The 22,647-nt window shown below is 35.5% G+C and overlaps 1 protein-coding gene across 8 annotated transcripts in view; it reads left to right on the top strand.

Annotated features, from left to right (window-relative positions):
• Nucleotides 1-22,009, top strand: part of DBF4 (DBF4-CDC7 kinase regulatory subunit) — a 32,560-nt gene extending 10,551 nt beyond the window's left edge. For 2 of the 8 annotated variants that reach the window (XM_074035581.1, XM_005550317.5), the window contains exons 4-12: nucleotides 219-269; nucleotides 704-773; nucleotides 1,358-1,434; nucleotides 9,794-9,830; nucleotides 10,618-10,660; nucleotides 13,497-13,625; nucleotides 14,363-14,477; nucleotides 17,962-18,086; nucleotides 20,861-22,009. In XM_074035581.1, coding sequence (XP_073891682.1) covers nucleotides 219-269; nucleotides 704-773; nucleotides 1,358-1,434; nucleotides 9,794-9,830; nucleotides 10,618-10,660; nucleotides 13,497-13,625; nucleotides 14,363-14,477; nucleotides 17,962-18,086; nucleotides 20,861-21,836 — 1,623 coding nt within the window. In that variant the 3' untranslated portion in view covers nucleotides 21,837-22,009. Of the gene's footprint in view, nucleotides 1-218; nucleotides 270-703; nucleotides 774-1,357; nucleotides 1,435-9,793; nucleotides 9,831-10,614; nucleotides 10,661-13,496; nucleotides 13,626-14,362; nucleotides 14,478-17,961; nucleotides 18,087-20,860 lie in introns of all 8 variants that reach the window. The other 6 variants (XM_045388712.3, XM_005550315.5, XM_074035586.1 and 3 more) reach the window with 3 other exon arrangements.
• The last annotated feature ends 638 nt before the right edge of the window (nucleotides 22,010-22,647 follow it).

Genomic DNA, 22,647 nt, shown 5'->3' with positions numbered 1-22,647 from the left:
GAACTAAAATGTAAACCAATTAATTGTAAAGAATTCCAGTGAAACCTAGCTATTTTATTTTTCATGTTGAATAGAATTACTACAAAACCAAAGAGGTCATCCCAAAAAGGAAACTTTTAAATATGAGACCCAAAAGTTCTCTTTTCTTAGCTGCTTTACCTTTTTAACCTGTTCTCCAGTTAAGCACTATGTTTTAAAATTTTCTGGTCTTTTTATAGGTGTGTTTAAGCAGAGGAAAATTATTAGTTGAAAAAGCTATCAAGGACCATGTAAGTAGGAACTGTAAAGATTCACATTGTAACATTTTGTTATTAAAAACTCCACTGGAAATTTCAGATATTCTTGAAATTTTCCTTTCCACATTTTTAGGCAAAAGCCTGAATCTCAGCATATATTTTGTTTTACAAAGTACAGAACTTAACTTTTCATGTAGAAACATCCCCATCTTGTGGCCTTTAAAAATATTACTGGAAACTTAAAACTTGCCTTATAGTTTTCATTAAATTATTAAGAACGTGGGTATAAAGTGGGATTGATTTTAGAAATTCTATAGAAAATCTTGATGTCCTGGCTATTGTAACTCTGTAGGGTCTGTTACAAATAACCACCTTAGTGACATTAAGCTTCAAATAATTGAATTTTTATTAAAATTTAGCTCATTTTAAATAATTTCCTAGAACAACTGTAAAACTTTTTTTTACAGGATTTTATTCCTTCAAATAGTATATTATCAAATGCCTTGTCATGGGGAGTAAAAATTCTTCATATTGATGGTAAGACTTTTATAATTGTTTTTTGACAATATTTGTTGTAAGTGTCCATGTCTGTCCTTTGGTTCCTGATTTTACATAGTGAAATTTTGATAGCAAGGATGTCTTAATCTGTTCCCTATTGCTTATAACAGAATACCTGAAACTGGGTAATGTACAAAGAAAAGGAATTTATTTCTTACAGTTACGGAGACTAAGAAGTCCAAGGTCATAGGGCTGCATCTGGTGAGGGCCTTCTTGCTGGTGGAGACTCTACAGAGTCTTGAGGCAGCACAGAGTATCACATGGTGAGGGGCTAAGCATGCCAGCTCAGGTCTTTCTTCTTCTTCTTATAAAGACATCAGGTCCACTCCCATGATAACCCATTAATCCATGAATCCCCTCTTAAAGGCCCCACCTCTCCGTAAATACTGTCCCATTGGGGATTAAATTTCAACATGAGATTTAGCGGAGACAAACATTCAGACCATACCATAAGGGATACATATAATTGTAATTTCTTTATCTAATTTAACTACAAGAAAATATCACTGTTTAACTCGAAGAGTAAAATTGCTAATCTTAAAACCTTCTTTCTTTTAATAAAGACATTAGATACTACATTGAACAAAAGAAAAAAGAGTTGTATTTACTCAAGAAATCAAGTACTTCAGTAAGAGATGGGGTATGTCTTCTTTTTTAATTTTTAAAGTAATTTTCTAAAGTGACCAAGCTTGGTTTATTTATTTATTTATTTGCAGATTTTTCCTCCCAAGTAGAAAATATCCTAGGGGCAAGCCTGTGTATGATGTGCCTATTTCTGTTATTCAAATAAATCGTGTGTCAATTTAAGTTCAGGGTTGTACTCACCAGGTAAAAGTTGTTCCTGGAATAGTGGTATAGGTCACTTCCTCAGCCCCCTTTTGTTACTACTGTTTTGTAACAGGTACTTTTATTCTGTAGAAAAACACTAAAATCAGCCTATTGTGTAAACGTTCCTAATGTAAGTAATGTACTTCTTTTTGGAATATAAATATGTACTATCCTTTTCAACTGCTCTGGATGGTGGTATAACAAAATCTTGTTTTAGCATGGCTAACTGGCCTGACCTTGAAATACTTGTTAAGCAACCACATTGGTTGTTAACATTCTGTCAAACCTAATGTTCCCATTATCTTCAGTCGCTTTCATTTTCCTTGTTGCTTCTTTGAAGCATCTATACAGATTCAGGCTTTTTCCATCCTTTACAACAAATACAGTAAAACCTCCCTTGATCCCACATCCCCACCTACCTATTATCTAATCCTTATATTTCCTCATCCAACGTTCTCAGATCTCTACTTTTATACTTCCCATTCATTTTTCAACCTACAAGATATAAAACTTCTGACCAGTTTTCCAAATCATTTTGACACTTTTCAAACCCAGTCATACTGGTTTCTCAGTTGTTGTCCATTTCTTCCTTAAACTTTTCTATTCTCTTCTGAAATACCATCTCTTAGCTTTCTCCTGGTCTCTTCATATTTCTCAGACCATTCTTTTGTGGCCTGCTTTTCCTTTGTTCAATACTTAAATGACAGAGATCTAAAAATAATGAACTGATAAGAGAGTGTATATAAAGACATGAAGCCATAGCGGGATGGCATATTTTAGAAATCTTGTATAGCATAATACAGCCTGATTGTTGAGTGTGCCAGTGACAAAAGATAAAGCTGGAAAAACCAGCCTGTTAAGATTATAAAGTACCTTGCACTATATAAAGGAGTTAGATTTTTATCTTGGAGGCTTTGGAAAATCATGGGAAGATTATAAATAGAGTAACCTGATTGGATAGTCATTTTGGAAAGATCTTCTAGTTGACAGTAAAGAATGAATTATTTGGCAAGACCGGAAAATGGCTTTTGAACTGTTAAACACTTGTCTTTTGTTTTTTGTGTGTGTTTTTTTTTTTTTTTTTGAGGCAGTCCCTCCCCGTCTGTCACACAGGCTGGAGTGCAGTGGTGCCATCTCAGCTCACTTCAACCTCCTCCTCCCGGGTTCAAGCGATCCTCCCACCTCAGCTTCCCAAGTAGCTGGGACTACAGGCATGAGCCACCATACCTGGCTAGTTTTTGTATTTTTTGTAGACGGAGTTTCGCTATGTTGCCCAGGCTGGTCTCAACTCCTGAGCTCAAGCTATCCACCCGCTTCAGCCTCCCAAAGTGCTGAGATTACAGCCATGAGCCACCACCCCCAACTCTCATTTTTTACTGAATACATTTTACAAGATGACCACTTGGTATATGCATGCCTTGTATAAGGATTCATAAAGTTTCTATGTATTTCACATTTTTAATAAATTCACATTTATATCAGAATAATTTGCAGAAAGCAACAAAGTAGTATTTAAAACTATCAATATTGTCTTATTTATGGGTTAAAAATTTAAATGACTATTTCCAAATTTTCACAAAATGTAAGTGGCTATTCTTATATTGGACTGAGCTAAATGGCATATAAATTGTCTTTACCACACTTAGCAGATTGTTTGGATTGTATATAGAAGTAAATGTTTTAAAAAATGTAAACTCGTAACGACCTTTATGAACTCTGTGAATACACAAATTGTGTCTGTCTTCATATATATGTGTATATATATCTGCAATAAGTTTCATAGAACAATAGTTACCCTTCTTAATGTGATGGATATTAATATTTCTGTGGTATTTTCATTTCTTAAAAATATTGATCACAACTCTCTGAATTGACTTTATAGCCTACTGATAGGTCACAGTTTGCAGTTTAAAAAGCATTTTGGGGGTTGAGCATGGTGGCTTGGCCTCTAATCCCAGCACTTTGGGAGGCCAAGGTGGGCAGATCACATGAGGTCAGGATACCAGTATGACCAACATGGTGAAACCCCCATCTCTACTAAAAATACAAAAATGCCAGGTGTGGTGGTGCGTGCCTGTAATCCCAGCTACTTGGAAGGCTGCGACAGGAGAATCACTTGAACCTGGGAGGCAGAGGTAGCAGTGAGCCAAGATCACCCCACTGCAGTCCAGCCTGGGTGACAGAGTGAGACTCCATAGCAGTGAGCCGAGATCACCCCACTGCAGTCCAGCCTGAGTGACAGAGTGAGACTCCATAGCAGTGAGCTGAGATCACCCCACTGCAGTCCAGCCTGGGGGACAGAGTGAAACTCCGTCTCTAAATAAATAGATAGACAGACAGACGGACAGGTAGGTAGGTAGGTAGGTAGGTAGATAGATAGATAGATAGATAGATAGATAGATAGATAGATAGATAGATAGATAGATAGATAGATAACTCCATCTCTAAATGGATGGATGGATGGATGGGATGGATGGGATGGATGTCATGTCAGTGATCCTGAGAAATGTTCAAGGCCTGGCTTAAGGCAATAACAGTAGGGGAGGGGAAGATTTGAAAGATACTTAATTGGTTTCAGTGCCTAGTCACTGTCTTGAATCTAGTATTTACTAGATTATTAACATCATAAAGACCAAGTTTAGTCCTCATCATTCCTTCAGTAGTAACATATATTAAATGCCTGCTATGTGCCATGTAGTAGGAGCCCCCATAATACAGAGAAGATAAAATAGCTATGAAACAGATCTTAATCTTTCTTCTAAAATAAAAACGATAAAAATAACCAAATATCTTGATAGTCCAGAATCTATATCTGGTTGAATTGATTCTCATACTGGAAATTTTTATTTTGGTATATAAGACAGGAATGTTTCTGGAAAATTTTTAGTTTGCCAAGTACTAAAACAAAACCTTTTAGTGAAATTACATTTAAGAGTCTTGAATGGACATGTATAAATTTCAAAATGTTTATTAGGTTCTCATAAATGTTGTTAGTATGTATCTTATTTAAAATGTGATAATTGGATAAATGTATTTTGCTCACTGCTTTATTTAAAGTGCTTTGAGGTTTGGGCTTTTTGTTCTTTTTTTGTTTGTTTACTCAAAATTTTTTTTGTCATTTTTTACATACATGTGCAGGAGGAATATTGGTCATTTTCTTTGATGTCTTTGTTAGGTGGGATGTTTAATCCTATTTTCATAAGATACTGATATGTGTTCCTGTTTCTATTTTCTAGAGAAGTTTTTATAGAATTGTTTTTATTTATTTAAATGTTTGGTAGAATTTACTAGTAAGGCTATCTAGCCCTGAAGTTTTTCTTTGTTGGAAGATTCTTAACTATGAATTCAATTTATTCATTAGATACAGGACAATTCAGGTTATTTTCTCTTCAGTGCATGTTGTTAGTCTGTTTTTCAAGGAATTTGTCCTTTTTTTCTTGGTTGTCAAATTGATGGGCAAAGAGTTGTTTGTAATACTCCCTTATTAACTTTGTAATGTCTATGGGGACTGTAATAATGTCCCCTCTTCTATTCCTGATAATGCTATTTTGTGTCTATTCCTTTTTTTCTTAGTCAATCTGGCTAAAGTTTTAGCAGTTATTAATGTTTTCAAGGAAACAGCCTTTAGTGGCATTGATTTTTTTTGTGTGTAGTTTTCTGTTTTCAGTTTTATTGATTTCCACTCTTACCTCTTTTCTTCTGCCTATTTTGGGTTTTTATTTCTGTTTGTAGTTTCTTAGGTAAAAAGCTTGAATCATTGATTTGAGACCTTTCTTTTATTTTAATGCTATAAATTTTCTTTAAGCTTTCTTTAGCTGCATCCCACACATTTTACATTGGATTTTTTTTAGAGAAGTTTTTGGTTCCCAGTAAAATTGAATGAAAGGTACAGAGATGTTTTACATACCCCTTGCCCTAACATCCCACACCAGAGTGGTACATTTGTTGTAATCAATGAACTTAACATTGACACATCATCATCATCCACAGTTCATAGTTCACATTTTGGCTTACTCTTGGTGTTGTACATTCTATGAGTTTTGACAAGTGTGGTTATGAGTTGTATCCATCATTATAGTATCATACAGAATGTTTCCACTGCCCAAAAAATCTTCCATGTTTATTCCCCCATTCCCTTAAACCCCAGATAACTACTGATGCTTTTACATTCACCATGGTTTTGTCTTTTCCACAGTGTCATGTAATTGGAATCATACAGTGTGTTTCCTTTTTTGATTGGCTTCTTTCACTTGGTAATATTCAATTAAGGTTCCTCCATGTCTTTTCATGGCTTGACAACTTTTTTAAATCTGAGTAATATTTCATTTTCTGTATGCACCACAGTTTATCCATTTACCTACTAAAGGACATCTTGGTTGCTTCCAAGTTCTGGCAGTTTTGCATAAAGCTAATATAGATATCCATGTGCAGGTTTTTTTGTGGACATGTTGTCAACTCATTTGGATAAATAATCAAAGAGTATGATTGCTTCTTCTTATGGTAAGACCAGATTTAGTTTTGTTATAATGTGCCAAACTGTCTTCCAAAGTTGTTGTACCATTTTGCATTCCCACCAGCGATGAATGAGAGTTCCTGTTGCTGATAGGTAGGATTTTCATCTTTATTCAATTAAAAATATTTTAAAATTTCTCTTGTGACTTACTCATTGTCCTGTGGGGTTACTTGGAATTTTATTTGTTTACAAATAGGAATTTTTCAGCTATCTTTCTGTTACTGATTTCTATTTTAATTCTGTTATAGCTATATAACATGCTTTTTATTATTCGTTTTAAAAAATTTATCAGAGTTACCCAGAATATAGTCTATCTTGGTAAAGAAGAACTTGAAAAAGATGTATATTCTGCTGTGGTTGGGTATTGTTTACATGTCAGTTAGATCAGCTTGAGTGATAGCGTTGTTCATGTCTTCTGTATCCAGGATACAGAAATGTTGCTCAGGCCTTATTCTGTCCACTACTGAGAGAGAGGGATATTGAAATTACCAAGTAAAATTGTGGATTTGTCTAGTTTTCCTTTTAATTCTAGTACAGTTTTGAGTCATTTTGAAGCCCGTTGTTGGATATGTACATATTTAATATTCTTACGTCTTCCTGGTGAATTGACCCTTTTATCCTCTATAATGCTCTCTCTTTTGTCTTTGTTAATTCTTGTTCTGAAGTCTGCTCTCTGATGTAGGCCATTCTGGCTTTATTTTTGTTAGTATTTACATAGTACTTTTTGCAGTCTCTTGCATATTTAAAATGGACTTCTTGCAGATGTTGTCTTTTTCATCAAATTTGGCAATCTGTCTTTTAATTGGTAGTTTAAGTGATTTATACTTAATGTAATTATTGATAATGGATTTAGGTCTGCCAACTTACTGTTAGTTTTCTGTTGATGCCCTTTGTATTTTATTCCTCTGTTTCCTCCTTTCCTGCCTTCTTTCAGATTGATCTGCCAGCTTTTTAACTCTCTTCATTTTTGTTGTTTTATTTTAGTGCTGCTATAGGATTTACGATATACATGCATAACCTTTCGCAGTCTATCTTGAATTAACATTTACCTTCTTCAAATAAGATGTAGAAGCCTTAAAATATTCAAGCCATTTTACTTTCCCCACCAACCTTTGTATCCTAATGTGTATTACATCTTATAATGAAAATGTCACCAGACAATGTTAAACTTTTTGCTTGAAAAAGTCATATTTTAGGGTTGGGCCTGGTGGCTCACACCTGTAATCCCAGCACTTTGGGAGGGCAAGGTGGGTGGATCACTTTAGCTCAGAAGTTCGAGACCAGCCTGGGCAACATGGCATAACCCCATCTCTACAAAAAAATATATAAAAATTAGCCAGGCATGGTGGCATGTGCCTGTAGTCCCACCTGCTTAGGAGGCTGAGGTGGCATGACGGCCTGAGCCCGAGAGGCGGAGGTTGCAGTAATGCGAGAACACGCCATTGCTTGCGACAGAGCAAGACCCTGTCTCTGGGGAAAAAAAAGAAAAAGTTGCGTTTTAAAGAAAGTAACAGGAGAAAAATAGTCCTATTAACCCAGATGTTAACCTTTCCATTACTCTTCCTTCCTGAAATTACAGGTTTTCTTCGGATATATCCCTTTAGCCTGAACTTACTTTAGCATGTTTTAGAGCAAATCTGATGGCACAAGGAATTATCTTAGATATCCTTCATGTGATCATGTCTTTACTGGAAAAAGAATAATGAATTGAAAGTTCTTTATCTCAGCACCTTACTCCAATCCTAAAACTGTCTTCTGGTTTCCATGGATTCTGATGAGAAATCTGTGGTCATTCAGATTGGTGTTCACTTATACGTACTGTATCATTTTTCTCTGGCTGCTTTTAAGACTTTTTTCTTTACCTTTGGTTTCAGAAGTTCGGTTGTGCCTACACTTGGTTCACTGAGCTTATTGATTGTGTAAATTTTCACAATATTTCACAATATTGCATAAAGCTAATATAGATATCCATGTGCAGGTTTTTTTGTGGACATGTTGCCAACTCATTTGGGTAAATAACCAAAGAGTATGATTGCTGCTTCTTACGGTAAGACCAGGTTTAGTTTTAGGACTTATTGATTGGAAAGTTTTCAGCTATTACTTTGTTAATTTTTTGCCTTCACCAAACTCTCCCCTCTTTTTCCACCATTCCAGTTGACAATAAAGTTAGACATCTTGATGTTATTCCATAGGTCCCTGTGGCTCTGTTCCTTTTTTTCTTAGTCTTCTTTGTTTCCTCTTTTCTTACAATTGGAGATTTCTATTAATTTGTCTTGAAGTTCACTAATACTTAATTGTGTCATCTATGTTCTGCTATTGAGCCTATCCAGTGAATTTTGTATCTCACTCAGATAGTATATTTTTCAGTCCTATTATTTCTGTTTGGTTCTTATTTGTAGTTTTTCTGCTGAGAACTTGTCTCTTTCCATTCATCTTAAGTGTGTTTACCTTTACTTTTAAAGTCTTTTTCTGATAATTACAGTATCAGGAACATATTGGGGTTGGCATCTGATTGTCCTTTTCTCTCAAAAATTGATAATGTTTTTTCTGGTTTTTTACATGTCAAATTTAAGTTTTGACTGTATACTGGACATTCTAAATGTTGTGTAGGCTCTATATCTATTCTAATAGTCTGGAGAATGCTGATTTTGTTTCTGCCATTGTTTTAGCAGACAGTTATCCCAGTTTTGTTCAGACTGTTCTGTCTTGATTATTGTGGGTGGGGTGGATCTAATTAATCTCAATTTCAATTTTCAAAGCCTTTGCTATGCTGTGTTGGGTCTCTCCTTAGCATGTGCAACTTGGAGGTAAGCTCTGCACTTGCATGGATTTATACAGGGAATTAGAGATCGCTTTCTCTAACTTGCTCTTTTCATGAATCAATCTCTAGCTCACAGTGGCCTCTTTCCCAGGTCTTCTAGTCAGAAAGTGAGGGTTTCTCAGTGTTAGCTTAAGCTTGTTCTACCTTTACAATCTCAGCTCCCTTATTGGGACCCACCCTCAGGGTAGAACTGTGGGAGAAAAGAAAATAATATAGGGATTCTCTTGGCATTTTTGGACCACTTGAACCTCATTCCTGGTTTTTCCAGCCAGAAAGATAGGAGTTTTAGCTGCTGGCTCTGCCACTGCTGCTAACTCCATGACTGAAGGTTCCAGTTTTGACTTCCTTCCACAATCTGCCTGCTTATTTTACTTTTCATTCTTCAGGTGGTCGCTTATTCAGTGTTGTCCAGAATTTCTGCTTGTAATCAGTAGAGTTGATTATCCATCTTGGACATGTTGAATCTCTGACTAAATTGACAGACTAATAAATGTTGACTAATTGCTTTATTCACTCTAACACAAATATTTTACTGAATAAGGGCATAAAAATAACATGACTTTAAAAAAAAAATTTCATTAACTACCTTTTCATTATTGGTTGATTTCTTTTTATGAAGTCAAGATCAGTTATAGCTAGAATGCAAGGTACTTATTGAGTGTATTGTAAAACATTTAAAAACAATAGTTTTATTTAACAAAGAATAATCCTTCTTTGATATAGTACTTTTCGGCATGATTTGTTTTTATCTTGAAGATATTGAGCAATTGCAATTGCTGTTTTAACTGTACTTTCAAAGCCAATCTTTTCACTATGTGTATATATATATTTTTTTAGGGGAAAAGAGTTGGTGCTGGTGCACAAAAAACAAGAAGTAAGTATTTTGGTATCTTTAAGTGTATTTGGTTTGCATTTGAAGAATCATAAAAGATCTTCTAAAATCATGTAAACCACCCTCTAAATGACTTGTTCACGACTTTCTTGGTCTTTATAGAACATAGATCCTTGTTGAAGTTTGGTGAAGCCTGTGGACCGCATTCTCAGAATAATGTTTTTTTAAAACGTTTCTTTTAAAGATCACTAGACTACCAAGAAAATGAATTACATTAAAATGTAGTTGCCAAAATAGTTTTTAATTATGAAATAGTGATAACTTGCTTTTTATTACACAGAACAGGTTCTAGCAGTGAATCTAATTGCTGTCATTTTGAATTGATAAGCGTAAACAATGCTGTGAGATATCTACTCAAGCAATTCATAACTGATGAAAGTCTGTGCTGTTTCTATTAGCATCAAAGTCGCAGGTACTGCGAATACTGTGATGCTACATTTATAATTGGAGGAAATGCTAAATTGCAGTTTGAGGTTAGTGAAAACAATAGTGTAGTTTTTCTCCTGTTCTAATTTATGACCCTCCTGAATCCTGTTCATTTGAGGGTTCCATTCAGTTTAAGAATCTCAGAATATAGAGAGAGCTTCTGTTATTTTTGGAAATGAGGTGGTAATGGAAGTACCTCATCTGAGGCTTAAAACTTTAAAGTGGATACATGGTTTTTTGTTTGGAGGGTTTTGTTTTGTTTTGCCATAGTAGTTTTATTTAAAAAAAAAAAAAAATTCCTGGATTTGCAAGTATCTAATATGTTTTCTATGTTCTCAAGCAGGAAGACTGAAAAAGCCTTTTGTAAAGGTGGAAGATATGAGCCAGTAAGTATCTAAGTCCAATCTGTATGATTTAAGTGCAGTACTAAAGGGGAAAATCACCTAAATAATTAGGCTAGCTCGATTAGTACTGTTAGGTTCCTTTGTGTTTGATTTATATTATGCTAACGTGCTTGCGGCACAAGTTAATGAAAGTAACATTAATTCATTTATGCTCAAGGACTAAATTTAGTTTCAGTATGTTGTAGATATCCCTGAAATAGCTGGTTTAGAAAAATCATGACACTATTTTTTAGTATTTAAATTATTCTCTGGCTAAATGCAGTACCAGATGATTTAGAACTACTGAAAGATTACGCCTACATTTGCAAAAAAGAAATTATTAGATGCTATTTAGAAATAGAAAATCTAAGTATAACATCTCACGTGGTTGATTTCCAAAACTCACTCTGAAGTACTGTAGGGTAGTCTTTTTGTTGTTGTTTGTTTTGATTTTTTGAGATGGAGTCTTGCTCTGTCACCCAGGCTAGAGTGCAGTGGCACAGTCTCGGCTCACTGCAACATTCACCCCACCCCCGGTTCAAGCAATTCTCCTGCCTCAGCCTCCCAAGTAGCTGGGATTGTGCAGGTGTACGCCACCATCCCCAGCTGATTTTTGTATTTTTAGTAGAGATGAGGTTTAACCATATTGGCCAGGCTAGTCTCTAACTCTTGACCTCAAGTGATCCTCCTGCCTCAGCCTCCCGAAGTGCGGGGATTACAGGCGTGAGCCACTGCGCCCAGCCATGTGGGATAATCTTAATGAAGACCTCAGATATAAATAGGCCTGCCATGAGAGAATTAGATTACTTTCTTTTTTCTTTCTACTTACTAATTTAGACGTGTGGTTAATTCTCTTGGGTATTCACACTGAGGTGACAAAAGTGTATTGAAAACTGCTTTTTATGAAATGTGTTCCTGTGAAGAAAAAAGTGCAATTCAAAAAGAGGCCTAGAAAACACACTAGTATACGAAAGGATAGCCCATGTTCATGAATTGGAAGACATAATATTGTTAAGATGTTAATACCACCCAAAGTGATCTACAGATTCAGTGCAATACCTATCAAAATTTCAATGATGGTTTTTGCAGAAATAGTAAAAATGTATCCTAGAATTCATACGGGATTGTAACAGATGCAGGATACCTGAGACAGTCATTAAAAAGAACAACAAAGGCCGGGCATGGTGGCTTACGCCTGTAATCCTACCACTTTGGGAGGCCGAGGCGGGCAGATCGAGACCATCCTGGCTAATACGGTGAAACCCCATCCCCCGTGTCTAATAAAAATACAAAATATTAGCTGGGCGTGGTGACAGGCGCCTGTAGTCCCACCTACTCAGGAGGCCGAGGCAGGAGAATGGCATGAACCCTGGAGGCAGAGCTTGCAGTGAGCCAAGATCGCGCCACTACTCTCCAGCCTGGGGGACATAGTGAGACTTCGTCTCAAAAAAAAAAAAAAAAAAAGAACAACAAAATAAGAGGTCTCTCACTTCCCGATTTCAAAACTTACTGTAGTGCTACAGAAATCAGAACAATTTGGTGTTAGAATAAAGACATAAACCAATGGAATAGAATAGAAAGCCTAGAAATAAACCATCACACATATGGCCAAATGATTTTCAACAAGGGTATGAAGATCATTTAATGCAGGGACAACATTTTTAACAGCGTTGAGAAAACTAGATATACACATGCAAAAGAATGGCATTAGGCTCCTACCTTACATCATATTCAAAAGTTAACTCAAAATGGACCAAAGACCTAAAATAGTAAAACTCTTGGAGAGAACATAGGGGAAAAGCTTCATGACATTGGATTTGCAGTGCTTTACTGGATATGACACCAAAAACACAGATAACAAAAGATAAAATAATTAAATTGGACCGTATCAAAAATACAAATTTCTATGCCTAAAGGGATATATAACATTCCAAAGAATGGAAGAAGATACTGCAAGTCATATATCTATTTTTTTTTTTTTCAGCTTTCTCAGGTTGAACAAGTCATATATCTAATAAGAGTGTTAATATCTGGAATATATAAAGAATTACAACTCAACAACAAAACAACCCAGTTTTAAAAATAGGCAAAGCACTGAATATAGACATTTTTCCAGAGATGATACACAAATAGCCAATAAGCATATGAAAAGATGCTCAACATTACTAATCATTAGGGAATTGCAAATCTAAACCACAGTGAGATACCACTTTACATTATTTAGGATGGCTACTATTAAAAACTCCACAGCAGCCAAAAAGTGAAAGTAGTCCAAGTCCATCAGCAAATTAATGGATAAATAATATGTGGGATGTGTGTACACACACTCAATGGAATATTATTCAGCCTTAAAAAGGAAGGAAATTCTGATACATGCAACATGAATAAACCTTTTAAGACATGCTAAGTGAAATAAGACGAAAAATACTGCATGGTTCCACTCATGAAGCATCTACATAAGTCAAATTGATAACAAGAAGTAGAATGGTGGTTGTCAGGGGATATGGAGAAAGGGTATTTGGGAAGTTACTGTTTGATGGGTACAGAGTTTCAGTTTTTGCAAGATGAAAATATGTCATCTTACAAAAGATGGATAGTAGCAGTGATGGTAACACAGCAATTGTGAATACTTAATGCAACTGAATTGTACCACAATTTTTAAAATGTGTAAGTGTTAAAAATATTAGGCCTGAAATTGATTTTTTGAAGGGAAGCCTAAATAATTTCTGTTGTTTATTTCGGATTCCAGCTGAATTATATGATTTCGAAATACAAAACTTTAAAACTTTTTTTGTTTAATCATAAAGAAGCTCATGTATTTGTCTTTCTATTCTTTTAGACTTTATAGGCCGTTTTATCTTCAGCTGACCAATATGCCTTTTATAAATTATTCTGTTCAGAAGCCCTGCAGTCCATTTGATGTAGACAAGCCATCTAGTATGCAAAAGCAAACTCAGGTTAAACTAAGGTTGGTTTGAATCTTTACTTTTAGAAGGAATATTGAGAATTTCATCTCAACTTTTCTTTGTAAAGATTTGAAATAGTTTGGTTTATGCCATAATGGTTGTTTGTGTTTGTAATTACTATTCTGATTACTTTTCCCTCTGTATAAGTCTGAATCTGTCTAGATGGAGGTGGGGAGGGTCTTAAAATATTTGTAAATGAAACTGTGTAGTTTATCTTGAATGATCTGAAATATTCTCCAGATTATTCATTAAATCTTTAGTTTGCTTCTCAATATAGTATAAAGAAATATAATTAAAAGTACTTGCTGAGCGGGGCGCGGTGGCTCAAGCCTGTAATCCCAGCACTTTGGGAGGCTGAGACTGGCGGATCACGAGGTCAGGAGATCGAGACCAACCTGGCTAACACAGTGAAACCCCGTCTCTACTAAAAATACAAAAAAAAATTAGCCGGGCGTGGTGGCCGGCGCCTGTAGTCCCAGCTACTCCGGAGGCTGAGGCAGGAGAATGGCGTAAACCCGGGAGGCGGAGCTTGCAGTGAGCCGAGATCGCGCCACTGCACTCCAGCCCGGGCTACAGAGCAAGACTCCGTCTCAAAAAAAAAAAAAAAAAAAAAAGTACTTGCTGATATAAGTCTCTGCAAATTACGCAGATTCTGTGTGTGATAGTTTAAGACAATAAAGTTTAAAAGTTATTCCTTAGGTTCAGCAGTTAATTCTTTACCATGTATTTCTGTCATCAGAATCCAAACGGATGGCGATAAGTATGGTGGAACTTCAATTCAACTCCAGTTGAAAGAGAAGAAGAAAAAAGGATACTGCGAATGTTGCTTGCAGAAATATGAAGATCTAGAAACTGTAAATGAGATTTTATATTTTGGGGGCTTGTTTCAAAAACTCTAATACTTGTGTTTTAAATTTTAGCTTGTTATTCTGATGGAGATATTTTACATTTTAATAACTCAAGGGAGGAAATGAGTATTGAAAATGAATTTTATTTATTCAACAAATACCGAACATCTACTACCTAGTGATGACTACTCTTTGCAAACAGCATTGAACAAAACAGACTTAATTTTTTACCCTTGTGAAGATTATATTCTGTAGGGTGGGGGTGGGGTAGGGGTGGAGATAGGTAACCACAGGATAAAATAGTAATAAAAATGTATACAGAAAATATTAGATCAGTGCTATGAAAAAATAGAACATAGGAATGGAGATGTTGCTATTTAGCCTAGACAAGGAACACCTAACTGATAAGGTGACATTTGAGTAGAGACCTGAGAGAAGTGAAGTAATAAGACCTGGATATTGAGATAAGCAAGTGCAAAAGTCCCAATTTAAAATGATTGATGGGACCAAGGGATAGATATTGGTAGTCCAGACTAAGTGGTAGTAGAAGTGCTGAAACGTGGTCAGATTGTGGGTTTGTTTTAAAGGTGGGACCAAGAGGATTTGCCAATGGATTGGATGTTGCAAGTAAGTGAAAATGGTAGTCAAGGGTTACTATAGTATTTTGAACCTTAGCAATTAAAAAGTGAGCTTATTATTTATAATGGGAAAAGAAGAGTTGAAAGAAGTAAAGACCATTGAGGTAGCAGAAAGAAATGGAAGAGTTGGAAGGGGTAGGATATATAGGGTGAAAATGGGGGAACTATTATAGTTTGCAAACTGATGAAAAGAGCAAGAGCTGTGGATTCAGGCTGCCAGGTTTGAATCCTGGCTCCCTGGCTGTGTGACCTTGGACAGTGGCACGCAGTAATTGCTTATTGTCAGCTGTTATTTGAATTATTTTTTATGTAGTAGATAGGTTTGTTTTAGTGTTTGGTTTGGTTTTGGTAGAAGATGGTGGGAAAGTTAAGGGGAAAGAATACTTGAACATATCTGTCTTCAGACTCTGAATTGAAGTTTGTTTTATAAACCAAAATATATTAGTGTTTTGTGTCAGTTTTTTTTGTTTGTTTTGTTTTTATGTAATAAATGAGAAAACTATGGTTAGTCTAAAATTGCTTTTAATCAGAAGCTAAAGTATCTCAGAAATATTTCCCCTTCCTGAAAATTATTTTGAAAATTAAAATTACAGATTGGTTCTGAAGATTTACTTTGCTGGTGTAGCAACAAAATACTCTAGAATGGATGCTTAATTTGGTGCTCAGAAAATGTCGAGGCTAAAAAATGAAAAAAATTGTTCAATGGTTTCCACAAAGAAGGAGAATTAGTGAAAGCAGATGTTGAGATTAGAGGTTGGGATTGAAATTTAAGGTCATGTTTTTACAGTTTTCATTTATGTTTCTTAGTTGCTAAGAGTAAAGAAATATTTTTTGGATGTTAGGTTTCGTGATTATTCAATTCCACTTGTATCAAGGGATTCAATTAACAAATATTTTTGAGTACTGGAGAAAAAGCAACAGATAAGGTGGACATCCCTACCCTTATGCACCTTATGGTCTGGCAGAGTAGATACAAAATATGTATTTGCAAGTGTGATGAGTTTCACAAAAGTATGAAGGCAATGGGAATAAATAATGAGGTTATTTAACCTAGAATTAGGGTCTCAAAAGGCCTAACCGGACACAAGTGACTTTTAAATTAAGACTGTAAGGATGAATAAGAAGAACTTAATGGAAATTAGAGGGGAACTAAATAAAAGTTGGAATTTTTCCTTCCCAGAACATTAGTAGACTGAATCTGAGCTTACAGATTTGATGTTTCCTTTTAAATTTTAATAATTGCTTATTTTTATGCTGGGCATATATAATTTGTAAATGGTAAAGTTTGCAAGGAAGGAAGGAATACACGTATATTCCAGGATACATTGTGGCTTTTTGTGACCAATGGAGAATTTAGTTTTTGGAAATGTAATCAAATCATCAAAATGTAAAATTGCATGAAACTAGGGAAATAGAAATTAGGTTCTTTCATGGTCATCTAGAGGCAAGCTTCTAAGTACAATTCCCTTCCTGATCAGCTGACAGACACATAATAAAGTTAGGCTGGAGATTCCACCTATTTACAAGGAACTTTGTTTGCTGTGAATTTTATCTCACTATGCTGTGAACTTGTTTACTTTTGGTTTTGACCGCTCTTTTTGTTTTGTTTTTTGGTTTTTGTTTGAGATGGAGTCTTGCTCTGTCACGCAGGCTGGAGTACAGTGATGCAATCTCAGCTCACTGTAACCTCCACCTCCCGGGTTCCAGAGATTCTCCTGCCTCAGCCTCTTTGGTAGTTGGGACTAGAAGCATGCACCACCATGCCTGGCTAATTTTTGTATTTTTAGTAGAGACGGGATTTCACCATGTTGGCCAGGCTAGTCTTGAACTCCAGACCTCAGGTGATCCACCATCCTTGGCTTCCCAAAGTGCTAGGACTATAGGCGTGAGGCACTGTGCCTGGTGGTTTTGACTACTCTTAAGAATGAGAGTAACTTCTGTATATTCCGTTACGAGCACTGGGTAATTGAGATCATTTGTTTTGTTGTTCATTCTCAAATGTGTTCTTCAATTATGAATCTTGGCTTTTTTAGTACTTCACAGCATTTAATGTGGTTCATGTGTTTAATCTACTTTCTGGATTCTTTTATGTTAACTTACATTTCAATTATTTATTACTCTGTAAGCCCTGCCTTACTTGGTAATAATTGCTTGAAGACAAAGTAATAGAGGGAAACGTGTTTTCCAAAATGTTACTGTTATATCTCTGTCTATATCTTTTCTTTTTTTCTTTTCTTTTTCTTGCAACAGAGTCTTGCTCTGTTGCCCAGGCTTGAGTACAGTGGTGCCATCTCAGCTCACTGCAACCTCCACCTCCTGGGATCAAATGATTCTCCTGCCCCAGCCTCCCAAGTAGCTGGGAATACAGGCATGTGCCACCACGCCCAGCTGTATTTTTGTATTTTTAGTAGAAACAGGGTTTCACCATGTTGGCCAAGCTGGTTTCGAACTCCTGACCTCAGGTGACCCGCCCACCTCGGCCTCCCAAAGTGCTGGGATTACAGGCATGAGCCACTGCGCCCAACCTGTGTCTTCGTTTTCTGATATAGCTCATTCTTTTCAGTTCCGTTGTAACTACAAATTAGTATTTGTCTTTTCTCACTGAAAACTTAAAACCAAAGTAGTTTTACTGGCTTCTCAAAAGTGACTTTATTTTATTTTATTTTATTTTATTTTATTTTATTTTATTTTATTTTAAACGTCTTTTGAAGTCTAGTAAAGGGTATTATCTTTGGAGTAGTTATTGGAAACCTAATTTTAGGGGCATGAGAATGTTAGAAAACCTTAATTTAAAAGGCATCTCTTGGTTTTAAAATACAGTTTTTTGATATATGTTTTTAATTTTGTTTTAGCACCTTCTAAGTGAGCAACACAGAAACTTTGCACAGAGTAACCAGTATCAAGTTGTTGATGATATTGTATCTAAGTTAGTTTTTGACTTTGTGGAATATGAAAAGGACACACCTAAAAAGAAAAGGTAATTAGTTTTATCAACCTAAGTTTAAAATTCTAGAAGGCCGGGGGTGGTGGCTTATGCCTGTAATCCCAGCACTTTGGGAGGGTGAGGCAGGTAGATCACCTGAGGTCAGGAGTTTGAGACCAGCCTGGCCAACGTGGCGAAACCCTGTCTCTACTAAAAAAATTACAAAAATTAGCCAGGTGTGGTGATGTGCGCCTGTAATCCCAGCTACTCAGGAGGCTGAGGCAGAAGAATCACTTGAAACCTGGGAGGCAGAGGTTGCAGTGAGCCAAGATTGCACCACTGCACTCCAGCCTGGGTGACAGTGAGACTCTGTCTCAAAAATAAATAAATAAATAATACTAGAATATTAAACTATTTTATTAAACTAAAAATAAACAGTTTGCCTTCTGTTTTCTTAGAAGGAATATGTATTTTCAGGATGTAAATATGGTTAAAAACCAGTAACTTCTTCCCTTCCCTTCTTCCCTACTATCAAAGATCCTTACCTTAGACTACTTTTAGTTCCATTCTTTTTAAATTTTCTTTTTATCTAAAATTTTTCCTTTTTCAAATTTTTTGTTTTATTTTGAGATGGTCTCGCTCTATCACCCAGGCTGGAGTGAAGTTGTGTAATCTTGGCTCACTGCAACCTCCACCTCCCACACACAAGAGATTCTCATGCCTCAGCCTCCTGAGTAGTTGGGATTACAGGCATGTGCCACTACACCCCACTAATTAGTCTCATTCTTGACATTGTAGTTTAGAAGGAGTTGGCAGACTTTTCCTGTAAAGAGCCAGATAGTTGATATTTTAGGTTTTGTGAACTGTCAGATCTATGTTACAACTAACTAGCTTTTTTGTACAATAGATATGGCTGTTTTGATACAATTTTATTTACAAAAATAGACTGAAGGCGAGAGAACCATAAAGTTTACCATTTACTCAGACTAAAAAGTTTTATTGAACTTTTAGGTAATATTAAGGAGTTTTAAGAAACCTTCCTCCACTTGCCTCTTAGGTCTTTGTATTTTCACTAAATATCTTTGCCTAAACCTTATGATGGGTATATTTACTAAAGGTACTGACAGGACTTTTAAGTGTGAATACAGTACTGCTCAATGTACACTAACTGCACATAGACAAAAATTGTCCTGATTAGATTATTCCCATAAACTTAAAAAGAAATGCTTTCATATGGATATACCCTAGAGGTGGTGATAATTCATTAAGTTAGTCTTTATTCTTAGACTAATCTTATTTAAGGCATAAAGAAGATTAGAAATGTGATACCAAGATGCAGCTTCTGAAAATTAACTAGAAAGTTTTTTACTTCAGGTAGAACAGTTCTTAAATCCCATATTTCTGTGACATTTAGAATGGTTTCATGACTGACTGAATGTGGATTTGAAGAGGAGGCGTATTTCCAAATATTAAAACTATGTGGGCTACTGTGGCTGGGCAGGGTGTCTCGCACCTGTAGTCCCAGAACTTCGAGAGGCCGAGCGGGCAGATCACTTGAGGCCAGGAGTTCTAGACCAGCCTAGCCAACACAGTGAAAGCCCATCTCCACTGAAAAAAAAAAAAAATTAGTTGTGGCACATGCCTGTAGTTCCAACTACTTAGGAGGATTAGGCACAAGAATCACTTGAACCTAAGAAGGGGAAGTTGCAGTGAGCTGAGATCAGGCCACTGCACTCCAGCCTGGTTGACAGAGAGACTCTGTCTCAAAAAAAACAAAACAAAACAAAAAAAAACCTATGCGGACTACTCTAAGAACTCATAATTCCTTAAAAATTCTGTCTGTAGCAAAATTCTGGGCTAGTACTGGTTGTTCCTTGATGGTCTTATTTTTATGTGCACTAATTTTACTTCTGTGGGCAAGTCTCCTAAACATCTTGGACTTAAAAGCCAGGTTAGACTAGTTTTCTTTTTTTTTTTTTTTTTTTTTTTTTTTACATTTTTTTATTGCCTATTTGTTCAAAGAGAATTGTAAGTAAATGTATGAACAAGATAAACAAAAAACATTCTGGTTGAAGGGGCAGGAAAAATTGTATCATTTCTCACACTGTGACATGCGGGACATAAAATGTAATTGGTGAGCTATTAACTTTTTCTCTAATGGTATATTATTTAGGGTTGTCTAATACAAACTGGCATTTCAGGGATATCAAGATGCTCCATGAAGAAAATAATTTGAGGTCAAATATGTTTGAAGCTCAAAAGTTACAACTTTGTCACCTTTGAAAGTATAAAGATACTGTTTCTAGCTCACTTCGATATTAAATATTCTTAATATAAATTTAAAATATATGTTTTTGCCATAGGTTTCTCAGTAAATACTTATTCTCCACATTGCTAAGTAAAATGAAGAGTAAAATGTGCATTAATGTAAATCAAAGCACAGAAGTTATGAAATTGTTCAGAATAATGAAAGCAAAATTAGGGGCAGACTCAGATCCCTTTATTATCATCTTTCTTTCATTTACATGATTAAAGTAATTTTAAATGTCAAAATTCAGGATATTGGTTATCTCTGGGAGGGAGGCAAGGAATGTAGAGGAGAAGAGAGGTACCCTAGAGTTTTCAGCTATATCTGAAAAGTGGTATTACTTTAAAAACAGCTCATGTTAATTTGGCAAAATGTTAAGATGTTTGTATTTTTGTAAAATTTCCTAAGTTAAATAGGTTTCTTAACGATTATATAATGTTTTTACTAATTTAATTTCTAACTACTCAGGAATTTTTGATAGCAATTATTTTAATATTTTTCTTTTCTTTTTCCTACAAAGAATAAAATACAGTGTTGGATCCCTTTCTCCTGTTTCTGCAAATGTCCTGAAAAAGACTGAACAAAAGGAAAAAGTGGAATACCAACATATTTCTCAGAAAGATTGCCGGGAAGATGATATAACGGTGATGGAGCAGAATTTCCTGTATAAAGAGACCCAGGAAACTGAAAAAGAGATTCTGTTTATTTCAGAGCCCATCCCCTACCCTTCAAATGAATTAAGAGGGCTTAATGAGAAAACGACTAATAAATGTTCCATGTTAAGTGCAGCTGAAAATGACATAAGACAGAGTTTTACACAGCTACCTCTACATAGAAACAAACAGGAATGCATTCTTGACATTTCCGAACACACGTTAAGTGAAAATGACTTAGAAGAACTAAGGGCAGATCACTATAAATGTAACATAAAGGCATCTGTACATGTTTCTGATTTCAGTACAGATAATAGTGCATCTCAACCAAAACAAAAGTCAGATATTATGCTTTTTCCAGCAAAGGATCTCAAGGAAAAGGACCTTCATTCAATATTTACTCATGATTCTGGTCTGATAACAATAAACAGTTCACAAGAGCACCTAACTGTTCAGGCAAAGGCTCCATCCCATACTCCTCCTGAGGAACCCAATGAATGTGACATCAAGAATATGGATAGTTTACCTTCTGGTAAAATACATCGAAAAGTGAAAATATTATTAGGAAGAAATAGAAAAGAAAATCTGGAACCAAATGCTGAATTTGATAAAAGAACTGAATTTATTACACAAGAAGAAAACAGAATTTGTAGTTCACCAGTACAATCTTTACTAGACTTGTTTCAGACTAGTGAAGAGAAATCAGAATTTTTGGGTTTCACAAGCTACACGGAAAACAGTGGTATATGCAGTGTTTTAGATATTTGGGAAGAGGAAAATTCAAATAATCTGTTAACAGCGTTTTTCTCGTCCCCTTCAACTTCTACATTTACTGGCTTTTAGACTTTAAAAAATGCATACTTTTCAGAAGTGATAAGGATCATATTCTTGAAATTTTTATAAATATGTATGGAAATTTTTTTTACCAGCTTTGTTTACAGAACCAAATGTAAATATTAAAAATAAATGTTTGCAATTTTCTACAGAATTGAATGACTATTACAGAAAAATTACAGTATAAACTTGTGACTGGTCTTATTTTACATAATATATATGTTCATAATTGTTTCCTGAGTATTACAGTGAATAATAATTTGCTTGGTCACTGAAAACCACCAGTAAAGTGAAATTTGGGGAATATCAAACTTAGCATTATACATTTGGATATTCTAGTTGTGTTGTAAATTTAAAAAGATTATCAGGATAGGATGACCTTGCCTTGAAAAACCTGAATTTCATACAGAAAGGGAAAATACATTTCAATGTTTGAATTCTGGAAATCATCAGAAATATTGACATTTGAGGGTCACTGGTGGACCATGCTAGTATTTGGGTGCTCAGTAATTAGATTATGTATAGTGGTAGCCAGAAGTCATGAAGGAAAGACTTAACCAGGCTACCAAGTGGAATATAATTTGTCTGCTATTTTTAATTATTTACCTTTGTAAATAACTTTGAGAATATTCAAAAGCTGACTCTCTGGTGGCTCACTCCTGTAATCCCAGCACTTTGGGAGGCCAATGCAGGTGGATCACAAGGTCAGAAGATCAAGACCATTCTGGCCAACATAGTGAAACCCTGTCTACTAAAAATATAGAAAATTAGCTGGGCAAGGTGGCATGTGCTTGTAGTCCCAGCTGTTCCCTCCAAAGAT

This window comes from Macaca fascicularis, chromosome 3 (genome assembly GCF_037993035.2).
Source record: "Macaca fascicularis isolate 582-1 chromosome 3, T2T-MFA8v1.1".
NCBI classification, from domain to species: domain Eukaryota; kingdom Metazoa; phylum Chordata; class Mammalia; order Primates; family Cercopithecidae; genus Macaca; species Macaca fascicularis.
Note: the sequence above shows the minus strand (reverse complement) of the source record. Positions and strands in the feature narration are given on the sequence as shown.